This window comes from Anolis carolinensis, unplaced genomic scaffold (assembly GCF_035594765.1).
Source record: "Anolis carolinensis isolate JA03-04 unplaced genomic scaffold, rAnoCar3.1.pri scaffold_10, whole genome shotgun sequence".
In the NCBI taxonomy this organism is placed as follows: Eukaryota; Metazoa; Chordata; class Lepidosauria; order Squamata; family Dactyloidae; genus Anolis; species Anolis carolinensis.
Genome location: NW_026943821.1, coordinates 15,897,536 through 15,915,510, shown reverse-complemented (window position 1 = coordinate 15,915,510; position 17,975 = coordinate 15,897,536). Strand labels below are relative to the sequence as shown.

At 41.1% G+C, this 17,975-nt stretch overlaps 1 protein-coding gene across 4 annotated transcripts in view; it reads right to left on the bottom strand.

Moving 5' to 3' along the window:
- The window catches only part of hpn (hepsin), a 30,132-nt gene extending 12,864 nt beyond the window's left edge, over positions 1-17,268 (bottom strand). For 2 of the 4 annotated variants that reach the window (XM_062962203.1, XM_062962204.1), the window contains exons 1-7: positions 17,078-17,268; positions 11,977-12,086; positions 10,031-10,132; positions 9,504-9,545; positions 7,513-7,642; positions 4,252-4,374; positions 1,871-1,911 (exon numbers count right to left, since the gene is read on the bottom strand). In XM_062962203.1, the coding sequence (XP_062818273.1) occupies positions 1,871-1,911; positions 4,252-4,374; positions 7,513-7,642; positions 9,504-9,545; positions 10,031-10,132; positions 11,977-11,992 (454 nt within the window). In that variant the 5' untranslated portion in view covers positions 11,993-12,086; positions 17,078-17,268. Of the gene's footprint in view, positions 1-1,870; positions 1,912-4,251; positions 4,375-7,512; positions 7,643-9,503; positions 9,546-10,030; positions 10,133-11,976; positions 12,087-16,932; positions 17,030-17,077 lie in introns of those variants that run through there. The other 2 variants (XM_062962201.1, XM_062962202.1) reach the window with 2 other exon arrangements.
- Between the last annotated feature and the right edge of the window lie 707 nt (positions 17,269-17,975).

Here is a 17,975-nt window from a genome sequence, read left to right as displayed (position 1 = left end):
AACTTGGCATCTTAGAGCACATAGATCTTCATGTCTGAATTGCCAAAGGCAGAGAGAGATGTTGGGGTGGAGTGTGAGAGCAAGTGAACTGTTCCCTAATGTAAACTGAATTCATGTGTGACATGTCAGTAACAGGATGCCAGCAACTGTGCAAACTTTAAATACGATTTTGACAGAATCAACTAAAGAATGGCCACTCCTCTGTTTGAGCAACTGTTAGCAGAGGCAGCTAGTGACTATGATGTCAGCCAAAAAGTTCCTTCGGGTTTTAGTCCAAATCTTAAGGAGCTACCAAAGGTGCTGAGTCTATTTGGCAAGATTCTAGTTCAATATCTAACTCCTTTAAAAATCACATCCAAAATGAATTCATCATCCCATCAACACGGAAGTCACCAGCCAACACTAATTGTTAGATCACATCTGCTTTTTGGAAGTTCCTTTCCTTTGAAGGGTTGTTCAATCTATGCCCGGTTTAAATATAAATACAGTAGAGTCTCACTTATCCAAGCCTCGCTTATCCAAGCCTCTGGATAATCCAAGCCATTTTTGTAATCAATGTTTCCAATATATCGTGATATTTTGGTGCTAAATTCGTAAATACAGTAATTACAACATAACATTACTGCGTATTGAACTACTTTTTCTGTCAAATTTGTTATATAACATGAAGTTTTGGTGCTTAATTTGTAAAATCTTAACCTAATTTGATGTTTAATAGGCTTTTCCTTGATCAGTCCTTATAATCCAAGATATTCGCTTATCCAAGCTTCTGCCGGCCCGTTTAGCTTGGATAAGTGAGACTATACTGTACTGCAAGAAGGAATAGCAACGCCTTTGAAGTTAGTGATCTACTAATAGCATCTGGGGCCCTTTAACATTACACGATTATAGTGCTGGTTTCATTTCATCTGTTATGGTTCCATCCTATGGAATCTCTCAATGTGCAGGAAGGATATTTAGAACTATCCATCAGAGAGCTCTAGTGTCTGCCCAAACTACAAATTCGAGGATACCATATGATGTCCAAGTGGACTATGCTTAATGTAAAAAAAAGTCCATGGACAACAGAGACACGGAGGTGACTTGACTACATTTTTTCCAGTGTGGACTGCAACTTGATTGAGATTATACCCCTATAACCTAAATCAAGTTTAGGATATTAAGGTTATTTAGGATATGCACGTGCAAACTTTATGAATATCTGAGGCCCTTCTTCTCCCCTTTTGGACTTATGCACCTATTCTTTACTTCAATTGTCAGTCTTATTTATTTGCAGTATTTATATTCCGCCCTTCTCACCCCGAAGGGGACTCAGGGCGGATCACATTATATACATATAGGGCAAACATTCAATGTCCATATACACATAGAACCAAGACAGACACAGAGGCAATTTAACCTTCTCCTGAGGGGATGTTCGATTCTGGCCACAGGGGGGAGCAGCTGCTTCATCATCCAAGGTGACAGCACTTCCTCATTCCAATGTTGTAAATTAGTTAAATTTGCCTCCCCACTTTATAAGTCGTACTTTATTTCCTACTTGATAGATGCAACTATCTTTCGGGTTGCTAGGTCAGCAACGAGCAGGGGCTATTTTTTATTTTTTTTAATTGATGGGTGCTCACCCCGCCACGAGCTGGCCTCGAACTCATGACCTTATGGTCAGAGTGATTTATTGCAGCAGGCTGCTCACCAGCCTGCACCACAGCCCGGCCCCATAAATAAATTCAATTGTCAATCCCAATGTCAGACGCTGATGGTAGAAGCACTGCTATAGGCAGTGTTAAGATGGCACGTGACAAAGGACAACGGAAAGAGATATAGGGATGGCAGAACCAAAACTTGCACTTAGGCTTTGAGGTGCCCATACCTTGACAGAGTGTGGCCAGGAAGCGGCCTGTTGGGCACTCACTGAAAAAGAAAAGAAAAAAGAGAATATTTAGGGGGAGAGAAAGGCAACGACATCAAGGATATATAGATTCTAAATTCCTTACCAATCAAGAGAATTCACATTCCTGAACATCACAGCTTTTTGTTTTGTATTTTCACCTTTAATCATTCAACTTTCTTCCATACTGGCATGCCAGATAGTATACATGGGTCCAGGCTCTGACAAAACCTAGAACTAGTTAATTTCAGCAGTGAGGCTGCCATATACACCTGCAAACCATATTCACAGACCAGAATGGAACTACAGTAGAGTCTCACTTATCCAACATTCGCTTATCCAACATTCTGGATTATCCAACACAGTCGGCCTTTTAGTAGTCAATGTTTTTGTAGTCAATCTTCTCAATACCTTGGTGCTAAATTTGTAAATACAGTAATTACAACATAACATTGCTGTGTATTGAACTGCTTTTTCTGTCAAATTTGTTGTAAAACATGATGTTTTGGTGCTTAATTTGTAAAATCATAATGTAATTTGATGTTTAATATGCTTTTCCTTAATCCCTCCTTATTATCCAACATATTCGCTTATCCAACGTTCTGCCGGCCTGTTTATGTTGGATAAGTGAGACTCTACTGTATACAGAATACACTTGAAATTGGACATACGATTCCTGTTAACTCTATAACAGGGATGGGCAAAATGTGGCCCTAAGGCCCCTGGGACCCCTCCAAGGATATTTTGTGGCCTTTGACACCTACAGAATCCACACATCAATCATTATTTGAGAGAAAATGAATTACTGCTCCTGGAAGCCTCCAGATGCAACAATTTAACTTCCTTCCTGTGTAACATCAAAGAATACGCATTGCAGTAGAGTCTCACTTATCCAACATTCGCTTATCCAACGTTCTAGATTATCCAACGCAGTCTGCCTTTTAGTAGTCCATGTTTTTGCAGTCAATATTTTCAATACATTGCGATATTTTGGTACTAAATTCATAAATACAGTAATTACTATGTAGCATTACTTCGTATTGAACTACTTTTTCTGTCAAATTCGTTGTATAACATGATGTTTTAGTGCTTAATTTGTAAAATTAAGGGGCCGGGCTGTGGCACAGGCTGGTGATTAGCCTGTTGCAATAACTCACTCTGACCATGAGGTAATGAGTTCAAGGCCAGCCCGTGGCAGGGTGAGCACCCATCAATTAAAAAAAATAGCCGCTGCTCATTGCTGACCTAGCAACCTGAAAGATAGTCGCATCTATCAAGTAGGAAATAAGCTACCACTTATAAAGTGGGGAGGCAAATTTAACTAATTTACGACGTTGGAATGAGGAAGTGCCATCACAATGGATTATGAAGCAGCTGCTCCCCCCTGTGGCCAGAATCGAACATCCCCTCACGAGAAGGTTAATTTGCCTCTGCACCTGTCTCTGTCTTGGTTCTATGTGTTTATGGGCATTGAATGTTTGCCCTATATGTATATAATGTGATCCGCCCTGAGTCCCCTTCAGGATGGGAAGAGCGGAATATAAATACTGTAAATAAATAAATAAATAAATAAAATCATTACCTAATTTGATGTTTAATAGGCTTTTTCTTAATTCCTCCTTATTATCCAACATATTCACTTATCCAACATTCTGCCGGCCCGTTTATGTTGGATAAGTGAGACTCTACTGTATTTGAGAACCAAAACCAGACTTCTTGCCACTTTCTATTTCCAATTACAGTTGTTTATAGTTTACATTTACATTTATTTTTGACATTTTGGAACAACACTTGGAAACTAAGGTTACTACAGAATCTCCCACACAACAGCTCCTGCTATCATTGACTCATAGGCTGAACAGGAAGACTATGGACTGGGCAGGAAGAGTGTTTTACCCCAAAATTTTGGGATTAAAAGTGAGGCAGTCTTTTCCATGTCTCCATTAAGGGAGCATCCAGTCTGCCTTGACAGTGTTGTCTGTTCCTTATCCACTAACTAATGCTGTCTGGAGATGATGGGATGATGCTCCAATAATAGATTCATTTATTTATTTGCAGCATTTATATTCCGCCCTTCTCACCCTGAAGGGGCCTCAGGGCGGATCACATTACACATATAGGCAAACATTCAGTGCCTTTTAACATAGAACAAAGATAAACAAACATAGGCTCCGAGCGGGCCTCGAACTCATGACCTCCTGGTCAGAGTGATTCATTGCAGTGATTCATTGCAGCTGCTCTCCAGCCTGCGCCACAGCCTGAGCCCAAAGCCTGATGTTGGGGAAAGCTGGTTTGGGGAACTGAATGAAAGAAAGACAGCACTGACCCTGAAGAGAGGAGGTCCAGCACATTATGAACCTTACCACACAACAAGGGCCTCACTGAGCATTCGTGCATAAGGCAGTCGAGACCCATCCACACAGAAGTAGCCTGATGTCCCATTGGACCCTGCACTGTCAGCAGCCAGCACCGAATGGGAGAGGGACCTGCAGTGGAGAAAAACATAAGAGAGAATCAATTGCTCATGAAGCCACACAGTTCTATCTCTGGCTGAGCATGCAAGCTTCCCATTCCTAAACTGCAAATTCTATGATTTCATACGATATTGTTTTAGCAGTTCCAGTGGAATCATAACCCCACAATTCTTTGTGTGAAAGAAACCTAGGTGCTAAGAATGGATTGGCAACTTAAAGGCCCTTGCTTTCCTTCTTGGTTATTATTTATCCTTAAACTGAGGTTTACCTGGATGTTAAGTCCAGTCGTGACTGACTCTGGGGGTTGGTGCTCATCTCCATTTCTAGGCCAAAGAGCCGGTGTTGTCCATAGACACCTCCAAGGTCATGTGGCCGGCATGACTGCATGGAGCGCCGTTACCTTCCCGCCAGAGTGGTACCTATTGATCTACTCACATTTGCATGTTTTCGAACTGCTAGGTTGGCAGGAGCTGGGACTAACAGCGGGCGCTCATTCTGCTCCCGGGATTTGAAGCTGGGACCTTTTGTCTGCAAGTTCAGCAGCTCAGCACTTTAACACACTGTGCCACCAGGTAGGACTGCCCAAATAATAATTACTGGAAGGTACTACTCTTATTGTCAGAACGTTGCCTGCACAATCTTTTCATCCTTGACTATCTGGATTGCCATAAATTCACTAGGTAACCTAATGTCATCTTGTGATCCCAGTTCACTTGCAGAGTTCTTGAAGACTTTTTTCCCAATAGACACCTTATTTTAGTTTATAACTCTTCCTCTCAGTAACTAAGGGAACATTCAGACTGATTGAAGGTCTCATGTTTTGTTCCTGTTCTTTCCAATTTTAAACTAATCTGGGAATCTGGTCTAAAAAGTCCCTAATCATACCATGAGCTGAGCAAAAGTATTCTGAAATAAACAAAATGTTTTTATGGATCCAGACTAAAATGGGAAAGAACAGGAACAAAATCTGGGATTTACTGGTCTTTTTAATCAGTCTGAGTGTGCCTTAAATCTTAAGAAAAATACAAATAGGAGCAAAAAATTCTTTTAAAAACAAGAAGTCATTAAATGATGATGACATGAGGCTGTTGGGATGCCCATCTAGGAAACGTTGAGACCCTGGCTTCAAAGCACGTGGTTCCTCAGCTTTGCTTGAGAGCTAAATATGCTAAATATGTCTGACTCTGGGGGTTGGTAGTCATCTCCATTTCTAAGCCAAAGAGCCGGCATTGTCCATAGACACCTCCAAGGTCATGTGGCTGGCATGATTGCATGGAGCACCATTACCTTCTTACCAGAGCGGTTCCTATTGATCTACTCACATTTGTATGTTTTCAAACTGCTAAGTTGGCAGAAGCTGGGGCTGATAGCAGGAGCTCACTTAGCTCCCCAAATTCAAACCACTGATCTTTTGGTCAGCAAGTTCAGTGGCTCAGTGGTTTAATCCACTGCACCACCGGAGGCTCCTAATATGCCAAGGACTAGACAAATAATCTTATGCATGCAAAACACATACTCTGAATCACTGGACTACAATATAGATCCTCTGGGATAATCATACACTAATCTAACTTTACATTGCAAACTGGTTCAGGTGCATGTGAACATCACATGATCTTTGGGGCAATCATTCACCATGGTAAAACAGACCTAAACATTACTGTTTAGTTCAACTTGACCCAAGCTGAGTCAGATGCATTAAAAAAAACAAGTGTGGCTCCACCCATTCACTAAGCTTGGCCAACTATCTCCATATGATTCAGCCCAGGACAACTTGACCCATCCCTCTCAGTGTATACCATCTCTGAAGCTTTGTGTATAAGCCAAAACTTGGAAAATTGTCACTTAGACAGTCAATAAATAATGTCATAATTTCAAGAAAGGCAAGTATAGACTTGTACCGCCACATTAGCACTTTGGACTTTCCAACCTTGTTAGTCATGGAATTGATTAAAAATGTTATCTCTAGATCCTCCATTGTGACTTTATGGTCAACTCCCTCTAGTCATGCTGGAGAACCTAGAACAGTGGTTCTCAAGCTGTGGTTCCCCAGATGTTTTGGCCTTCCAGAAATCCTAACAGCTGGTAAACTAGCTGGGATTTCTGGGAGTTGTAGGCCAAAAACACCTGGGGACCCACAGGTGAAGAACCACTGACATAGAGATTTCTAGAGAGAACATCTTTCTAGGAGGGTATAGGTCCTCCAATGCAAATCTATGATCAGCTTCCAGCAGAAGTTAGCCATAGAGTCATGTTAGAAGACCTAGAAATTCCTAGAGGTGTTCTCTCAAATGAAAAACAGTAATTTCTTTATTTGCAGTTTTTCACTTTCCCGGGATCCTGTGCCCTTAAACACAGTCAATGTGGAAGGCTGACTGCAGTCAGTTGTTGTTTTAGGCATGTATTTTTAACACTGTTCTATTAATTGTATATTTCTCAACTGTAAATAAAATAGTCCCATTTTGAATGGCTTTATATGAGATAAAAATGTCATAGCCACCAGCCTTTTGACTGTGGCATACAATGCATTCCCCACAGGAACAGCACAAGAGAACATTTGAAGTACAGTAGAGCCTTGCTTATCCAACGTTCTGGATTATCCAATGCAATCTGCCTCCTGCCCGGATCCACAGCTATTTCTCTAGGCAGGAAGGACTGAACTTTTTATAGGATTTAACTTTCTACAATGTTGTTATTGTAAGTTCATTATATGTAATTCTATCTTTATTTGTAGTCAATGTTTAGTACTCAATGCAATGTTTTAATACATTGCAATGTTTTGGTGCTAAATTCGTAAATACAATAATTACTACATAACATTTCTGTGTATTGAACTGCTTTTTCTGTCGATTTGTTGTAAAACATGGTGTTTAATTTGTAAAATCATAATGTAATTTGATGTTTAATAGGCTTTTCCTTAATCTCTTATTATCCAACATTTTCACTTATCCAACGTTCTGTCAGCCCGTTTATGTTAGATAAGTGAGACTCTACTGTATGTGGCATTTGTTTCCCAGCACCCTGTAAATATAAATGCTACCATTATATCATCAAAGGAAGGATATTGTTCTTTGCTCATCCTAATCCTAATGTGACACAGTAATACCTAGGTTTTCCACCCCATTAACTCCAGCACTTCTCTTTGAATACCTGACAAATCCCATCTCTTCACAGCTTAGGGATGCCACCTGGGCATTGTGCGAGGAAGAGCAAAGGAGCCTCCATTTCCCTTCATTCTCATCATAGATGGTAAGGCGCAGGTCTCCGGGGCTCACTTGAACTGTAGAGACCAAATAAAAGCATTAAAATGGTCTAGTTACCTCTCACCAAGCTTTCTCTGAAGCAACACCTTGGACTGAACCTGAATCAGTTCTTGGAAATCTTTCAGCTTGTATGCTGTTCATTAATACTTAGACCAGGCATGGGCAAACTCTGGCCCTCCAAAACACCTGGAGGGCCAGAGTTTGCCCAAACCTGCCTTAAACCAGTCACCTATGAAAAATAAATCCCATATAAAAGTACACTATAGAAGTACAGTAGAGTCTCACTTATCCAACACTCGCTTATCCAACATTCTGGATTATCCTATGCATTTTTGTAGTCAATGTTTTCAATATATTGTGGTATTTTGGTGCTAAATTCGTAAATATAGTAATTACTACATAGCATTACTGCGTATTGAACTACTTTTTCTGTCCAATTTGTTGTATAACATGATGTTTTGGTGCTTAATTTGTAAAATCATAACCTAATTTGATGTTTAATAGGCTTTTCCTTAATCTCTCCTTATTATCCAACATATTCGCTTATCCAACGTTCTGCCGGCCCGTTTATGTCGGATAAGTGAGACTCTACTGTACACTATAGAAGTACAGTAGAGTCTCACTTATCCAACACTCGCTTATCCAACGTTCTGGATTATCCTACGCATTTTTGTAGTCAATGTTTTCAATATATTGTGGTATTTTGGTGCTATATTCGTAAATATAGTAATTACTACATAGCATTACTGCGTATTGAACTACTTTTTCTGTCCAATTTGTTGTATAACATGATGTTTTGGTGCTTAATTTGTAAAATCATAACCTAATTTGATGTTTAATAGACTTTTCTTTAATCTCTCCTTATTATCCAACATATTCGCTTATCCAACGTTCTGCTGGCCCGTTTATGTTGGATAAGTGAGACTCTACTGTACTACGTAAAACAAGTGGTATACAGATCTTACCTATTCAAACCCAATGCCATTAAAATGCAGTATAGTACATCAGATATAAACAACAATATTGAAACTTGATTGGACAAAACTCAGTTAGCTAATGGCATCTCCATGGCAATCAACCTCAATATCAGCATTTCATGTGACTCTCTCTCTATATATATATATGTGTGTGTGTGTGTGTGTGTATCTTTATATTCCGCTTTTCTCCCACGAAGGGACCCAAAGCGGCTTCCAGCATGTTAAAAATACAGTAATAATACAATACAAAGGCAGCAGAATCAAACCACAAATATAGAACATAATAAGCAATCACTAAATAAGCATTTAAAACAAAATAATTATTGTGGTGTCTTGTCAAATCAAGTCTTATTGCACTTCGTATTGCCCAAGAGATATTAACCTTCTCGACTTCAGCTGAGAATTATTCATTGAAGGCTTGTTTAAAAGGAAGGTCTTCAGCTGTTCCCTGAAAGATTATATATATACACACACACACACACACACACACACACGTGTGTGTGTGTGTGTGTGTGTGAAATATTCATACAAACACACCTTATTAAAATTTGCATTAGCTTTGGTCCAAACTTTAAAAAATCATTTGTACTTGGAATATAAATTAAATTAGTAACTCAGAATGTCTGGACAGATGTGTCTTTTTCGCACAAGAGAATAAAATGTTATAAAACATTTTCCTATTTGAAGTCCTTGTTGGCCTTTACTTCACATGTACGTCAAGTTTTTTCTGCAGCCTCCAGAAATGTACAACTTTTCTGAAGAAATATTTGGGCTTTGCCAATATGAAACCTTCATTGTTTTTGAAAATTGGGTGAAGAAGGATATTTTATGTCCCAATGCCAGGAACAACATGCAAGACACTCTTTTGAGTAGTAAGGCTGATGCTGCCACAAACACTCACCAGCGTATAGGCTTTCCTTTTCACTTCCCACCAAAGTAACCACTGCAATAGAGTAAAGATATGAGGATTATAACAAAATTCAGCCACAGAACAGATGCAAGAACACAATCAGCAAGAACAACATTGATTTGTGGGGATTCACAGTAGTACCTTCACCATGACTGGAGCCCCCAGTGATGTGATGGGTTGTGCTGGCAGGACTGCTGACCGAAAGGTTGGCAGTTCGAATCCGAGGAGCGGGGTGAGCTCCCGCCTGTCAGTTCCAGCTTCCCATGCAGGGACATGAGAGAAGCCTCCCACATGATGGTAAAACATCCAGGCATTCCCTGGGCAACGTCCTTGCAGACGGCCAATTCTCTCACACCAGAAGCAACTTGCAGTTTCTCAAGTCACTCCTGACATTAAAAAAAGAAATAAGTCTTGGATAAAGTCTTTTTCTATTTGCAAAGTTCATAGAGCGGAAAGATTCCAGAGTTGAGGACCTCTGGTTTTAATGTGCATCAGGATCTGTGAACACTGTCTCTCACCTGTGGCCCAGATTCCAGCTCCGATCCCTGCCAGGAACAGAAAACCAGTGGCGATCACAGCCACTACTTTAAGCGGAGTCCAATGGCATGCTTGAAGGCCTCCTGCAAGACAAAACAAAGGTGAACACCCCAAACAGGGGGATTCCTATTGAGACAGCCATGACTGACTAGAAAATATTTTTAAAGGGACAGAAAGTACTGGTTCTATTTGAGCAGGGGTCCCCAAACTAAGGCCCGGGGGCCGGATGCGGCCCTCCAAGGTCATTTACCTGGCCCCTGCCCTCAGTTTTATAATATAATATTTTTATATCAGTTTTAATAATATAATATATTGTATATACATATAATATTGATAATAATATTATGTTATACAATATAATACTAATCATAATACCATGTAATAATATTAGTTATATGTTATATATTACATATTATATAATAGTATAATTAGTGGTATAGTTCAATATAGTAATACATAATGCTAATATTGTGCTGTGCTAATAATATAATATCTTGTATTATACAGGTGCTCTGAGTCCCCTTCGGGGTGAGAAGGGTGAGATATAAATGTAGTAAATAAATGCAGTAAATAAATAATTAATTTTAGACTTAGGCTTGGCCAAAGTCTGAAATGACTTGAAGGCACGCAACAACAACAAGCCTAATTAACTTGACTATCTCATTGGCCAGTAGCAGGCCCACACTTTCCATTGAAATCCTGATTGGTTTATGTTGGTTAAAATTGTTTTCATTTTTAAATATTGTATTGTTCTTTCGTTGTTGTTGTTGTTGTTGCACTACAAATAAGACATATGCAGTGTGCACAGGAATTTGTTCATTTTTTTTCTTCAAATTATCATTCGGACCCTCAACAGTCTAAAGGATTGTGGACTGGCCCTCTGCTTTAAAAGTTTGAGGACCCCTGTATTTGAGGTTTAGGGTTCAGCACCCTGGATAGCTCATTTAGACTTCAGAGCAAACCCACATCAGATTTACTTCCCCACTTGTGTAAGTCCATGGTTCAAGCAATGGAAACATGAACCATGATGTGCTCTTCCTGTTTGAATCACAGAAAGAAGCTGTCTTTATCTTTATATTGGAATTAGACTAGCTGACAGCCATTTACATGAAGAATATCTTCAAGTAATGGTTTATCCTCTCCCAAACAAGGGTACCTTAGTTCTCCCTGTAGAGTGTGTCCCTGCATAAAGAAAACATATCCTGGAGAAAGAAAGACAAGGAATAAATCACATAATGGGCAAATTCTATCACCAAATTTTCTAGGCCATCCAACAATGTTAATGTTTAAGTTCTGTTCTGTTTCTACAGAGTGGGAGGAATAGGGATAGAGAGGGGGAAGGATTGCGAAGGTCTAGGGCAGTGATGGCCAACCTATGACATGCGTGTCAGCACTGACACGCCTAGCCATTTTTGCTGACATGCTGCCACATGCAGATTGATTGGATGACTATGTATTTTGTGGCCAAATTTGGTGTGATTTGGTCCAGTGGTTTTGTTGTTTACTCCATGGGAATTATGCACATTACACACACACACACACACATATATATAATCATTCTATTATTATTCTATTATTATTGTAGTATATTAGCATATTATTACTATTTTATTATTATATTATTTGTTATTCATGACTACATTGAAACTAGAATAGAGAGAAATCAGCGTGGAAACTGCACGAGGTACCATAGATTGTTGTACATGGAAATAATGGTAGTAAATAGTTTTTGATTTATTAAATACACTTATATATTACAATTATATATTTTTGTTATTTAAACTATACATATTGCAAAATTATGGGTTTTTTTCTCAAAGTGGCACACCACCCAAGTCATGCTAGGTTTTTTTGGTGAATTTTGACACACCAAGAGCAAAAGGTTGCCCATCATTGGTCTAGGGCCTTTTTAAAAAGAACAACTCACCCTCCTTTTCAGCCATTTCAGAAGAGGTTAATCATCAATCCTGCCACACCGTCCCTTTGGAAATCCTGCCTTTCCAGGCCAGGAGGCCTTCAGAAAAAGCCTGGGAATCCCTATAGACAAAACAGGAAGCATAACTGTCCAGAAACTGAATTACTCAATACAGTCAGTGCCAGACGGTGGTTGGCTGAGCACTTGCCACGGCCACTAAGACCAGCAAAGGGACCACCATCCTGATAGTACAGTAGAGTCTCACTTATCCAACATAAACGGGCCGGCAGAACGTTGGATAAGCTAATATGTTGGATAATAAGGCGAGATTAAGAAAAAGCCTATTAAACATCAAAATAGGTTATGATTTTACAAATTAAGCACCAAAACATCATGTTAGACAACAAATTTGACAGAAAAAGTAGTTCATTTCACATTAATGCTATGTAGTAATTACTGTATTTATGAATTTAGCACCAAAATATCACAAAGTATTGAAAACATTGACTACAAAAATGCGTTGGATAATCCAGAGTGTTGGATAAGTGAGACTCTATTGTATTAATATTCCCAGTCTCTACAAAAATGATTTTAAAAAACGGTATAAGAGCATTTTCAGGGTTTTTTTATGGCCGTTTCTAGATTATGGGGCCATGACCCTGGCTCCCAAAAATTCAGTAGTCAGCACTACCAGCTTGTCCTTTTTGGAGTTAGGGTCACATACAAAAGAGACTGCATGATACAATAGCACAAGCTGCAAAGTCATGAGAAATTGGGTTGCTGTGAGATTTTTGGGCTATATGGCCATGTTCCAGAAGCATTCTCTCCTCACGTTTTGCCCACATCTATAGCAGGCATCCTCAGAGGTTGTGAGGTCTGTTGGAAACTAGGCAAGTGGGGTATATATATTTGTGGAATAATGTCCAGGGTGAGAGAAAGAACTCTTGTTTGTTTGAGGCAAGTGTGAATGTTGCAATTGGCCACCTTGATTAGAACTGAATGGCTTTGCAGTTTCAAAGCCTGGCTGTTTCCTGCTTGAGGGAATCCATTGTTGGGAGGTGTTAGCTGGCCCTGATTGTTTCCTGTCTGAAATGCCCCTGTTTTCATGAGAAATTACTTTGAAGTGGGTTCCAGTCCATAAATGCCATTAAAGCTTGGAAACATTGCTTTTTGGAGTGTTGTTGTGTATTTTCAAGCTGTTTCTGACTTATGGTGACCCTAAGGTGAACATGATTTGAGATTTTCTTGGCAAGATTTGTTTAGAGGAGGTTTCTCTTTTACTTCCTCTTAGGCTGAGAGAGTTTGATTTCCCCAAAATCAAATGAAGGGTTTTCTTGGCCAAGTGCACATTCAAACACTGGTCTCCAGAGTTGTAGTCCAATACTCAAACCACTACACCATATTGACTCTCTTAAATGCCTTGATCCCAAAATTAGTATAGCCAAGTGCAATAGCTTCTGTTTTTGCCCAAACAATGGTTCGGATTTCGTTTTAACCATAAGGGTGAGCTTTAATCAATTCACACTTGTTTAGTTTCCCAAATGCAATATGGAGATACTACTACTCAGAGGAGCAAGGTAAGGGATCCAGCCATCATGTTACCGGACTCTCCTCCTGCATCTGCTCCAAGTTGAACAGAAGCTCCGCCAGTACAGAATTAAGTCCAACCCTCATAGAGCACTTGTTCGACTTGGAGCAGCTTCAGCGAGAAAAGCAATAAAATCAAGCATGGATTTTGCACACCCTCAAGGAAGCCAATGTTGATCTACTTCAAAAAGCTGTTGTAATGGTCTCAAAGTAGAAGTTAAACCCTTGTGCCAGCTGAACTGCTGACCTGAAGGATGGGTTGCTGACCTGAAGGTTGCAGGTTCGAATCCGCAAGAAAGGGTAAGCTCCCGTCTTCCAGCTCTAGCTTGCAGGGACATGAGAGAAGCCTCCCAGTTGGATGGTAACACACCCGGGCACTCCCTGAGCAACATCTTTGTAGACGGCCAATTCTCTCACACCAGAAGCAACTTGCAGTATGTTCTCAATTCACTTCTGACACAGTAAAAAGAACTAAATGTAAATCTCACTCTATCCATGAAACTAGTAAGATGGCTCTCTCTGAGTAACTTTCTTCAAAGAATTGTGACAACAATCAGGTAACTAACCAAGGAAAGAGTGAACAGGTCTGACCACTTAATAAATAGTAGTGACCTAATTCAGGATGGAAGAAATGAGAGTAGGAAAGGCTGCAATGAAATCTCTTGGAAGTATCCATAATATTAGTTTAATCATGGACTCCACAAACTTGAAAAACAGTACATAAAGCAAATATCACCCAACCTAAAGAGACTGGGATCCTTTTGTTCATTCACCCCATAATCTAAATGCTGGGCAGTAATTTCTTTTCAAGGTATACTCCAATGTGTATATGTAGCCAGACTACCAGTAGAGGTAGTATGGCTCCATATACAAGTTGCTGAGAAATGTAAATGGAAGGATGGTAGTATAATTTAATTGGGGTTGTTGCGTGTTTTCCAGGCTATATGGCCATGTTCCAGAAGCATTCTCTCCTGATGCTTCGCCCACATTTATGGCAGGCATTCTCAATATACCTCACAACCTCTGAGGATGCTTGCCATAGATGGGGGCGAAATGTCAGGAGGGAATGCTTCTGGAACATGGCCATACAGCCCAGAAAACACACAACAACCCTGTGGTTCCGGCCATGAAAGCCTTCGACAACACATTATAATTTAATTATAATTTAATTATTTTAAATTGCCTTGATGAGTAATAAATATACTTTCCTATGCTTTGAATATTTTAAAATAAGAGAGAGAACGAGTCGTACTTCTGGGCTTTCCACAAGGGTCTGGCTGGCCATTGAGAGAGAAGGTCTTTGTTCTCATCCAGCACCAGCATTTCATATGTTCTTAACACTCCAGGAACAGACTCCAAAAACTCTCCCCCTGGTTCTCAACTAATGAGTCACTTTTCAAACAAGGACATCCGATTTCAAAGGTAAGTTCAATTTCCAGTAAGCAGCTCCTGGCACAATGGACTGTTTTCTAAATCCTACGCCATAAACTTCCTTGTCGGAAAGGAGAATATAGTCCAGAAGACAAGACACAGAGTTGCACATCTTCCTACCACAGTCCAAGGTTTTGAAGTGGAGTCTGCTTTGCAAGGAAGACTGTTATCACAGGAACTTTTAGGTGGGATCATCCTGTGCCAAATTCATGAACACGTGGAAGACTCAAAGTAAGCACAGTAGATAGATAGATCAATGGGGTCAGGGGGAAAAACATGCATTCTTCAGCAGAATGAACCTGTGTCAAGCCCCAAACACAGCAAGGTTGACTTACCACACTTCGGCCCCTTCCACACAGCCGAATCCCACATTATCTCAATATTTCAATTGGCCACCTTGATTAGCATTTGGCCGTCTGGCATCCCAAAATTGCCTTGCTGACTTCAGATGTGGTGGAAGAACCTAGGACTGGATCTACACTGCCATATAAATTCTGGATTATCTGATTTGAACTGGATTATATGGCAGTATAGACTCATATACTCCAGTTCAAAGCAGCTAATCTGGATTATTGGATTAATACACTTTATCCATTAGTCCTATTTTCAAAAGTGAGTTGCACCGGTGCACCCATCCATGCCTAGAAATGGACTTTATTTCAGGCTCATTGGCGGTTGGTTCGAGCTTGTTCTTATTTTGTCACAACTGCTATGCTGTTATACTTGTTGTTTTATTCTGTTTTATGATATTGTGTATGTATTTTAATGTGTTTATATTTTACGATGTTGACCGGGCTCATCCTCATGTAAGCTGCTCCGAGTCCCCTTGGGAAGATGGAAGTAAAACGGTAAAGGTTAAGTCCAGTCGTGTCCGACTGTGGTGGTTGGTGCTCACCTCCATTTCTAAGCCGAAGAGCGGGCATTGTCCGTAGACACCTCCAAGGTCATGTGGCCGGCATGACTGCATGGAGCGCTGTTACCTTCCTGCTGGAGCGGTACATATTGATCTACTCACATTGGCATGTTTTTGAACTGCTAGGTTGTCAGAAGCTGGGGCTAACAGTGGGCACTCACTCCACTCCCTGGATTCGAACCTGCAACCTTTTGGTCTGCAAGTTCAGCAGCTCAGCACTTTAACACACTGTGCCACCAGAGGCTCCTAAGGGAGATGGAGAGGTCAGTGTGAATGTTGCGTAGTTAATCACTTTAATTACTCAAACTCAAAAATCAGAACAGTAAATAAAAAGCAATACTCTGAAAACAGAGGATTTCCAGACATGAATCAACCAAGGGCAGTTAACGACTCTAAACAAAGGATGCCCCAGAGGCAGGAAGAAGACAGCAGATAAGCTTTTCAATGCTAATTAAAGTGATTAACTACGCAACATTCACACTGACCTCTCTCACCCTAGACTTTCCACAGATATATATTAACCTCTTTGCTTAGTTTTCTCCATACCTCACAACCTCTGAGGATGCCTGCCATAGATGTGGGCGAAACGTCAGGAGAGAATGCTTCTGGAACATGGCCACACAGCCCGAAAGACATACAACAACCATGTATATCTTGTTTGCATTAAATAAATTTGGACTCTATTAATCTTGTTTGCTGTGTCATACAATAAAATAATAATAATCTGATTTTATAAGACAGGATTACACCCAGCCTAACCCTCCACTCATAAAGGCAAGCGTATTCAATCCAATTCAAGGCCATTTTACTTCTATAAATGGAATGGGGATGAAATCCTCTTTGCCTCTGGCAACTGCAAGCCAACTCTTTGCTTCTGGCAGACAGTCCAATTTACAAACTTCCGATTTACGGCTTGTAAAGTTAAGAATGGGGGTGAGACAACAAGAAGTGAGAGAAATCTACCCCTTGGAAGGGAAATTCACTTCTGGAAGAGTTATCAAGGGGGGAGAGAGGGGTCTCCATTGAAGCTTTCTCACCAATCCTTGTTTCCATCCAATTTTCACAGGCACAGAAGGTGAGGTGAGCCACAACGGGTTAAAGGGAGGAAGGAATCTCTCCGATCAAGGCAAGGATTCCGAGAGCTTTGTTTCTCCGAAGTTGGGAGGCTGGCAGCCCGCTTACCTGGCTTGGCCCCCGTCTCGGTGGGTCCTTGGGGGCTATGACTGGCCGAGGGGCTCGCCTTCCAGCCCAGGGGGGCTCGCCATGGCCTCGCCAAGAGGGGCGAGAGAAAGGCAGGAGGGGCCGGCAGAAGGGGAAGGAGGCCGGGGAAGCGCTTCCGAGGCTGCAGGCGGCGGCTGCTTCACCTGGGGAGGAGGGGAGGGGAGGGAGGGGGGGAGGGCACGGGGAAGAGGGGCGGAGAGGGGCCGGGAGCCAAAAGCACGCCTTGGAGAGGATCCCTTTGGAAGTCTGCAGCAAACAGAATCCCCAACCAGGAGGGCCCGATACATCTGCATTTTTTTCCTTAATTTGCTTAGACATCCTTTAGGTCAGCGGCTAAAAAAACCAACGGGATTCTGTCCTGCATCAATAGGGGAATAGCGTCTAGATCCAGGGAAGTCCTGCTCCCCCTCTATTCTGCCTTGGTCAGACCACACCTGGAATACTGTGTCCCATTCTGGGCACCGCAGTTGAAGGGAGATGTTGACAAGCTGGAAAGCGTCCAAAGGAGGGCGACTAAAATGATTAAGGGTCTGGAGAACAAGCCCTATGAGGAGCGGCTTAAAGAGCTGGGCATGTTTAGCCTGCAGAAGAGAAGGCTGAGAGGAGACATGATAGCCATGTACAAATACGTGAAGGGAAGTCATAGGGAGGAGGGAGAAAGCTTGTTTTCTGCAGACTAGGACGCGGAACAATGGCTTCAAACTACAGGAAAGGAGATTCCACCTGAACATCAGGAAGAACTTCCTCACTGTGAGAGCTGTACGACAGTGGAACTCTCTCCCGGGGCCGTGGTGGAGGCTCCTTCTTTGGAGGCTTTTAAGCAGAGGCTGGATGGCCATCTGTCGGGGGTGCTTTGAAT